Consider the following 9584-nt stretch of genomic DNA (forward strand, 5'->3'; position numbering starts at 1 on the left):
CTGGGAGTGAATGAGTTAATAGACATACCTACCAAATTTCATGGTTTTAGACAAAACTGGCTTCAGTCAGAAATATTTGTCTTGAAGGGCTGATGGAAATGGTCAAAAGGAACCTAAAATGACCACTTTTTGGTCAAAATGGCTAACTTCCTGTGTAGTGATGTACTAAATATTCGGCCACCAAAAATATATGGCAGAAAATGGCTATCTTTGCCATTTTCGGTGGCCGAAATAAAATGAAAGCTGAAAGAATATGGCCAAATTAGGTTGTGTTGACACAAGCAAAATTAAACAAACGCTTTTCGCTGGCTTTTCACCGTGTGAATTTGCACCGGTGCAGCTCCGGGGGGGTCATTGCGCACATGAGAAGAGAGGGTCGTCGCTTGGTGTACAACATTTTAGAGGATGAAAAAAGACAGAACTGCCGTGTACTGCAGTAAAGGTGAGCCACTCTTTCTCCTGCAGCACCCCCCCCCCCTTTTTTTTTTATAAGAGCCCCTCGAACGCTTCCACGTTTTCAGCAGCATTCCGGTGGCCGTGCTAAATACTTAAGTTAATCCGAGCACTATTGCTATCAACAGTTTTAAACAGAAACACTTACCGTTATCTCCGGGTGGCGACAGACCTGTACAGGACGCTGTGTGTGATTTTGCAGTCTGTTCCCAAAGCCGATTAGCTGGTGCGAACAAATGTATTTATTTATTTTTAACTGTTGGTGAATATGTGAATGTGCGGATTTTAAGTGTGCCGCACCTTGTCCCGCCACATGTATCCGTGTCGGCCTGTGCGAACTACATTGACTATAAAGTGCAATCGCACCGCCAGAAAATGCTCAACCCTCATTTGGTGTTTAATGTACCATTAGCCAACATGTCTGCTGTGTTGGCACATCTCAATTTATATTGTGCTTTGTTAAAATGCCAGTGCTAAATAAATATTTTATAATAATATTATAATTTTAATTAATTATAATAAATGCAATGATAGTAAAAATTTGCATTATTTTTTTTTCAGCGTTTCAGTTTTCGGCCAAGCATTTTTCGGTTTCGGCCAAACATTTTCATTTTGATGCATCCCTACTTTTCAGGGATGACATCTTGAACTTTATGTTGGTCCACTTATGATTAACTCTTTCACTGCCAGACGTTTTCAGAAACGGGTTGTCCCCACTGCCAGCCGATTTAAGCATTTTGAGTGATCTTTCAAGGTCCACAGAAAATGGTGTGTTTGGACTATGGAAACACACATACTACCAAATAAATTAAATAAATAAATAAATCAGCTTTCATCAGGAAAAAAAAGTTTGTTTCTACCTTATTCCGTTCTTCAGTAATCAACAATAGAAAATGGTTACTTTCACCGAAATTCTCTGTTTTGAAACAAAAAATGGAGAAAAAGAGCTTTTTGTGAAACGATGTTATTTCATGCACTCTAGTGAATTGTACACTTCTTTTTGTCCATGAATGATGCCACAAACACCTAAATAGTGCTTTACTTCTGTAAAACGCTTTCACCAACAATGAAAAAGTGTTTTTTGATTGCAAAATACGTTTATTTCCATTCAACAGTGTAACAATTTGACAAAACAATTTCGCAAACTATTTACAAATGTGTGCAACTGTGGTACTACTTACAATTATGTGGATGTTTCAAATACAGTTTTTCCTTTTGTAACGCTCTCCTGCGTGCAAAGAGACGCCAGGACTCGCACAACAGTTTACTTTCACTTTCGCATTGGTCCGTTTTGCGTGCAAACGCTACACTTTCTTGACGGGCTTTTTTTCCGGGGAATAAAAAGCAAGTAGCAGACTGTACACACTTCCTCCGATGAATATGCATTGGACTCGGGGCACTCTCCGTCGTCCGATCGAACGTCCGCCTGTGCGTGCTCGGTTATGCTCCGTGTTACGACACCGTCATAGCCGCCGCGTCAGCGGTTCCAATTTCGCCGTCAAGCTCGGATTCACCTTCATCATCATCGATGATGATCATCGTCGTCATCAATGTACTATTTTAGCGTTGGTCGATGCCTTTCGTCTTGTAAGTGTAGAGCTGCTTGCAAACGCTCGCCATTGCCCGTTCCCTCCTCCATCTAGCTCCATCTAACGTCTTCTACTGCCGCGTCAATGCTTCCCAACCACGGAGTCACCACCCTCATCTTCATCATCGATGATGATCATCGTCGTCAACAATGTGCTCTTTCAGAGATGCTTTTGGTCTTTGAAAAAAACGTCTCCTCGCGACCGGCCGCCATTTTTCCTTTGTCTTCCATTCTCATCTCCTGCTCGACGCTCTAGCTACGCCTCTACTGACGCCCACCCGATCTTGTCAAAAGAGAGTCATCGCTGCCCTCTAGGGGCCAAAAATAGTCATTAGGCACAACAGACAGGCTGGAAACTTTCACCAGACATGCGGAAGGGTTTCCTCTACCCGTTTCAAAAAAAAAAAAATCATTGGATGACGTCTTGACGTCATTGGCAGTGCTCCGTAGGTTTTTACTTGACGTCTTTAAACGTCAGTGGCAGTGAAAGAGTTAACAAGCTTACCAAATTTCATTCTGCGAAGTGAAACACCAAGGCCTGAATTTTTTAACTTTTCTAATTGTAGTCAGTTATTTTATTTTGAAGGACCCACAAAAATGGCCAAAAGTAACCTGAGATGACCCTTCAAACCAAAAAGGTAGACATCCTGTGTCCTTTTAAGCATTGCTTTTTGAGACTTGTTTTGGTGGTCTACTCTTAATAGATTCTCTTCCCCAGGTGTTAAAGAACCCGATCGTGTTCATGGTGGTGGTGGGCATCGCCGCACACTTTGCTATGGGTCAGAGAATCCCTGACGTGCTGTCACAATTCATCGATGGCCTGGCTAACTCTTTCGGAGGGGCTGCTTTGTTTTACCTGGGTCTCACCATGGTGGGTTCACACTCAATTTTATATTATGAAGCATTTTTCAGGATGCGACTGAGAGACATTTATCTTTCTGTTGCAGGTTGGACAACTGAGGAAACTAACACGAGACACCGGCGTTGCGTTGATTCTCCTTATCACTGCCAAACTGTGAGAGGCAGTAAAAAAACACACACAAAAAACTCAAATGTATTACTGGAAAAATGAGAAGAGTATTCAGAATTAAATATTGTAATAATAATAAACCTAATAACTGAAGGTGAGCTTTTATATTTCTGTTTCCAGGTTATTTTATCGAAAAGAACCCTCAAAGTCGTTTGTTGTAATTAAATCTCAAAACCACACAGCTCCAATCCAATTGTTTGTCTAAAATGGTGCTTCCGGCTTTTGCGTTTGAACTCTTCAATTTGTCCCCTCAGTCTGGTGATGCCGCTGTTCTGCAAAGAAATTATGGACATTTTGGATGTGGGCGTTAACAGTAGCAGCGCCAATCACACCAGCTTTTCCAACTTTGCCTTCCTCTACGGCGTCTTCCCGACTGCACCCAGTGTGGCCATCTACGCTGGACATTACGGCATGGAACTGGAGGTGGTGAGTAGCTGTGAGCAGAGGTGGGGGACACTCGGGTCATGTGACCTGACATAAGTCAGACATCTTTGACATCTCCGAATAAATAAGCCCTACTAAAATAGAAATGTCGGAGAGGATCATAAGAACAAAACGAACAAAACAAAAAAACATCAACCACCATATACTATGTGACCTACTAGCATTATAAAAGACACCTCTTTGTTTACTACTATTAATTAATAACCGTTCAGGTAACGTCAGGGATGGTCATCAGCACATTCCTCTCGGCGCCCATCATGTACGTCTCGGCCTGGCTGCTGACCATCCCGCTGATGGACCCTGCGCCTCTGGTGGCCGAGCTTCAGAACGTCAGCTTCAACATCAGCATCGTATGCCTGCTGGCGCTGGTATGACAACAAGGCCAAAACAGACACACTAAATCACAAAATGATTATCTTTTTTTAAATTTTATTTTTTATTTTTTATTTTTTTTAAGGTCTCAACCATTATTCAACCCCCATTAGGAATCACATTTAGTTGCAAAATGAACAAACTTTAACAGAATTATGGTTGCTTTCACTATTATTTGTATGAAATTATGTTTCGTCTTATACAAAGGTCACATACTGTTTAGTTTGTAATATTTGCAAATTATTTTAATGATCATGTACATTTACTCACAGGTTTGGACCATCGCTGTGATGCTGCTCAGCGGGAAATTCAAGTGTCTTCCTCATCTCTTTGTCTTAAATCTCTTCTTGGCTCAGGTCTGCCTCAAATATAAATTTGTAAAATATCACTTTTTAAAGGGGAAGTCAAACCAATTTTTGGGACAATAGTTGTGCTATACAGTACAGCACTAGTCTAAATATGGCATTCTGGTTAATATTGCATTAGTGGAATATGAGTTAAGCAGCAAAATCCAGCTGTTTTTATCCATCTCAGGGGGCGGCCATTTTGCCACTTGCTGTCGATTGAAGATGACATCAGTGTTGCTCAGGTGTCAGGTAACCACCAATCACAGTGCAGCTTCAGAAAACAGGTAAACTGTGATTGGTCATTGACTGAGCCCTGAGCAACATTGATGTCATCTTCAGTCGACAGTAAGTGATAAAGATGGATAAAAACGGCTGGGTTTTGCTTCATAACTCATATTCCACAAATGTTATATTAATCAGAATGTCATGTTTAGACTAGCAGGGTTACATATAACATATTATCATTAGTCAACAAATGTTTAAGGTTGACTTAAATTTTAAGTTTTGTCTTTTAAACCTAATCACGTTGGTCTATGTTTCAGTTCCTGGTGTGTGTGAGCATGATCCTGTGGAACTTCATGTCCAGACGAGAGGATAATCTGACGGGCAAAATGCTGGCCTTTGCGCTGCTCTACGGCTCTCTTTACAGCACGTACATTTGGACAGGCGAGTTTGCACGTCCACACTTTGATGCGATCCTGCTAATCTGCATACTAACCTCTAACCGTGTCTCTCCTCTACTCTACTCCAAACTACTTTTAGGGTTAATCCCGTTGTGCTTGGCTCTGACCAGCAGAGATGATCTGCTCAGGCTTCGGCCGGCTATTTTCATGATTCTGGGTTGGGGGTGAGTTCCACAGTAAAACTGCACAAGATCAGTTTTTATTATTTTTATTTATTTTTTGTTTTGTTTTAAGAGAGCATGGATGTGCGATTTAGAAAAATAATCTAATTGTGATCCCCCTCAATATAGCGATTGGGATTTAGTAGGCAATAATTTTTTCAAGGGTGTTTTTAAATGTTTTTTTTTTTTATAATCTGTATTACAATAAACAATACCAGATTTATTATACATAAATGTTTTTGTCTTATTGGTTAGACTTACATTAGGCAACTATGCCATTAATTAATAGTTGAGTTTTAACAATTTAAATTTGCATTTTTCATTAATTATAGTTGCCTTAATACAGTTTTTTTATGTTATACCACTTTATTATTGTGTACATTCTAGCATGTTCTGGTGTTGATTACAAGTAAATATAAAGCTGTAGCCCAAAGATCCAGAATTATGGTACACATTATACTTTACAAACCATTACATAACTCAACTCAACTTTATTTATATAGCAGCAGCCTCTCGACAAGCTTTTCTCATCATTCCCTTCATTTCTGTTGTGCACATTGGCAGATGTCATGAATAACTGGTTACATATATACTGTAATTATGTATGACTGACAACTTTGACCAGCAAAAGAATGTGTCCATGTACATTACATATTATTATCATCGTTGTTTATGTTTTCAGGGTCCCTTTCTTCATGGTGGGAGGTCTTTTGTTAGTGGGTCAGAGGACCGACTCCATCGATTCTGCCTTCTTTTTTGGAAAAGCTCAGGTTACTACCATTTATACTGTCATTGTTCATGTAGTTAATTGATTAAAATACTAGTGATAATACAATAAATAAAACAATGATGATCAAATGTGTTATGCAGGCTCCCTCTAGTGGTATGCAAATTATAACTTCATTAAATTATCTTATTTGAACACCCCCCATCCCCAGATTACATTGAATCTGTGCATAATGGTCTAAAATGAACCAATTCAGCCCATGACAAAAGTACCAATGTGAATCTTTACCTGCAGATTATCAGCACAGCAGCAGTGCTGTCAGTCAGCCTGGCGCTGGCTGCTGTTTCTCTGATGGGCCTTAGCCAGGGAGACAGAGAGCAAAGAGGCTACCACGTCCTGAGTCGGGCTACACTACCTGCCTCCAGTGAGGAGCAGCTGAGGACCCCTGCTGGTGTGGAAGACCCACTACAACAACAACAACAGCAGCAGCAGCCGCAACAAGAGCAGTCAGCAGAACTTTCACCTTCTGGCTACAGTATTTTTTCAGGTATTGTGTTTCTGGGGGAGGATCATTTAATTTAGTGTATTTATTGATAATCATTTTGTGTTAGACCTCCATAAGCCTCCTTCACTCCAGTCCATGCCGGATATGATCACCAGCACACAGAGGAACCATGGCAACAGCACAGGCATGAAATATAAGTTATAGTATTCTATACAATATAATTTCCTCATGTTTGGGATTTCATGTAATGTCCTCCGCAGGCCACACGGGGACGCTGTGCGACGGGCAGCAGCAGAGTTTGTCCTCTTCAGAACATCTACTGAACTTAACAACACCTGAGCGTCAGCAAGCCGCAGATGACAAGCAGACAGTCAGACACGTTCTGCTTTGTCTCCTGCTTTTTGTCAGCTTGCTAGCGGTGAGAATTCACTCATATTTTAAGTTTTGTGATATAGAATGTGTCTATTTCATTTTCCTTAATACATTTTAAATTATTTCGTTTTATATATTAGAATATAGGGCTGGGCAATATGGCCCAAAAATTAAATCTCTATTTTTTCCCACCTCTTTTTCCCCCCTAAACTCCAAAAACCTTTATTTAAAGGTTTCATTAATTCAAAAATAAATTCTGTGCAATATTTTCAAACAACAATAATGTATACTGATTCTAAATCAGTTTTAACATAAAATTAACATTCATTGTTTGTGTTTAAATGCCACAATTAAGTATAGTTGCATTGGGCAAAATTACAACTCACAAAAACATTTGGATGGAACTGAACATAAGAACAACAGTTTTTAATAATCCAGAAGACAAAACTCGATTTCAAGATTTAGCACATTTTTAACAATTCGATTTTTAAAATGACGTTTAATCAAATTCATCCGATATATTACCCAGCTCTATTAAACTATAAATGATGAAGTCATTCTTGTATGTTTGTTTTTCTGTTCTATGTTGTGTAGAACCTGTCGAGTTGCCTGTGGTGGTTGCTAAACAAAGACCCCGGCCACCTGTACTTGGAGCTTCAGTTCTTCTGCGCCGTGGCCAACTACGGCCAAGGCTTCCTGTCCTTCGGGATCTTAGGCCTGGACCAGCATCTCATCCTCCTCCCCTTCAAAAAGATGTGAGTTTACCGCCGCTGCCGGGCGTCCATTAGCGCGTCACAATCACGTGAACGGTGCTGGCAGGTTGTCTGTGTGGCGAGGACGAGACGCGGACCGCAGCAGTCCGGCAGGAGGTGCTCGCGAGGAAGTCCGGCTCACTTGCACGCAGTTTGTGCACTACCACAAGGAGCAATGTGTGCAAGGGCTGCTGCACGTGCACAGGTATGGACCTGTGTGTGTGTGTATTTATCCTTACTTTTCCAGGCATGTCTCGACCATATTTGTTTCTCTTCTTGCCACTAATTCTTTGCCCTTCTCTTTTGTTGACCTTCCTACATTCTATTTACTCATTCTCTCCTTCTAGTGCCTCAGGGGAGAGCGCGAGTGCCCCAACTGGCGAATCCTTGCTCTGATACCGACTGACCATCCAGGGAGAAATGGCGCCGACACCAGCATGACCTCTACCTGACACATAAAGGCAGCGGCCGCCATGATGTCTCTCCCCTCACCGCCCAAAAGTGCCTTAAGGTGTTGCTCTTCCATCCCTCATGATAATCGCTAACTTTACTTCAACTCAATTTCACCCCTCGATCATCTCCAACCCTAATGACACGCTTTGTTTTTATTCACTGGAAATGCAATGTTGACACAATATTAGGTACACCTTCAGTGGATATAAAAAGTCTACACACCCTTGTTCAAATGACAGAAAAAAATAGATAAATCATTAAAAAAAAAATCCCACCTTTAATGTGACCCTTAAGTAAATAACTCCAAATGAAATTCAGCTGTTCTAGTAGGCTTTCCCTGACATTTTCTATTGTGGATCCGCTACAACATTGGAAATAAGCTTATTAATCCAATTTTATTCTGTTATATTTGCAGTATATTTATGATATACATCATGCTGAAAAGAGCCACTAGATGTCCCCGTGTGTCTTTGAAGTTTCACGCACAAGGTTTAATTAATGAATACAATTAAATCAGTTAATTTAAGATGTCATAAACAAAAAATCTATTAAATAAAATCAAATTTTAAAAAACTGAATAAATGAATTATCACCACTTGCAAACAAAGCATATAAAAGTAAGCCTTTTTTTCAATCAGAATATAAGCATTACTAACTGAACTAAGTCATTAATTTATATAACAAAACAAAACGTGTTTCAAATATTACATTTATATTAGTAACAGTATCTCATTGTCAATGAAATGGTACAAATGTTTTTAATCAATCATATTTCGGCTTGATATTTCCACTAGTGTTGTTGTGGTAGTCCCCGTTGTTCAAATATGCAATATGCATTTGATATTTATATGCACCATGGTATCGGATTATGATCTGAAATCAAAGCTTGTGTGACTGGTCCACTTCCCCCTTGTTTTCCTTTAAAAAATATTTTGTTGTCTTTAATCTGTAAATTAAATCATCACTGTGTAATAAACTGTGAATAAAGTTAAACTTAACTGAAATTACATTACAAATATTTAAAATAAGGGGTAAATTATAAAATACAAATAAATCCATAGTTAAATACTATGTAATAGGTAATTGATTCAAGAATATATTTGTAATAAAATATAACACGATTCAGTAAAGTGAAATTCAGTCAAATACAGTGAAAAGAAATAGTTACGAAACGCCTAAATAAACTAATACACCAATTCATTTAAGATAAATAAATAATGACGTTAAACTACTCACTCTCTACTCAGTTGTTTTGATGGTCACAGAGCTGAGATCAACTTTGAACTCCCAAGTTTAAACTTTTGAGGCTGACTTTGGAATTTTCATTTGATTTGAAAGCACTGTATAAACTGTACTGCTTAAGTTGCTGCTGATTTATTTTTAATTCCTACTGTGAAGTTAACAAGATGATTAATTTGGAAAATGACTTGATTACCATTCAAACTTATTTATTATTTGCAAACTTTTAATCAGAATCTGTGTTCAAAAAATGGCACATATCCTGCTTAAGGATCCCCATTAATGTTTGTCTATATAAAAATATGAATATCATCGTGTGCCTTCACATTATGTTGACTAAAGGCACGTGATGTCCGCCAATGTGAAAAGTGTGCGTGTGTGCATGATGTGAGTGCAAAATGTACAAGAGAATAAACAGGTTTTCATAAGTGCGTTTTACTGTGCGTTTTCGTTGACAT

The 9584-nt window shown here is 39.2% G+C and overlaps 1 protein-coding gene across 2 annotated transcripts in view; it reads left to right on the forward strand.

Moving 5' to 3' along the window:
• The window catches only part of LOC144061703 (lysosomal cholesterol signaling protein-like), a 23850-nt gene extending 14296 nt beyond the window's left edge, over nt 1-9554 (forward strand). For both annotated transcript variants that reach the window (XM_077582399.1, XM_077582400.1), the window contains 14 exons: nt 2760-2912; nt 2989-3056; nt 3326-3497; nt 3728-3883; nt 4160-4243; nt 4777-4900; nt 4997-5081; nt 5761-5848; nt 6100-6352; nt 6417-6494; nt 6571-6728; nt 7277-7437; nt 7502-7639; nt 7782-9554. In XM_077582399.1, the coding sequence (XP_077438525.1) occupies nt 2760-2912; nt 2989-3056; nt 3326-3497; nt 3728-3883; nt 4160-4243; nt 4777-4900; nt 4997-5081; nt 5761-5848; nt 6100-6352; nt 6417-6494; nt 6571-6728; nt 7277-7437; nt 7502-7639; nt 7782-7830 (1767 nt within the window). In that variant the 3' untranslated portion in view covers nt 7831-9554. The remainder of the gene's footprint in view (nt 1-2759; nt 2913-2988; nt 3057-3325; nt 3498-3727; nt 3884-4159; nt 4244-4776; nt 4901-4996; nt 5082-5760; nt 5849-6099; nt 6353-6416; nt 6495-6570; nt 6729-7276; nt 7438-7501; nt 7640-7781) is intronic.
• The last annotated feature ends 30 nt before the right edge of the window (nt 9555-9584 follow it).

The sequence above is a fragment of the Vanacampus margaritifer genome, chromosome 12 (assembly GCF_051991255.1).
Source record: "Vanacampus margaritifer isolate UIUO_Vmar chromosome 12, RoL_Vmar_1.0, whole genome shotgun sequence".
NCBI lineage: Eukaryota > Metazoa > Chordata > Actinopteri > Syngnathiformes > Syngnathidae > Vanacampus > Vanacampus margaritifer.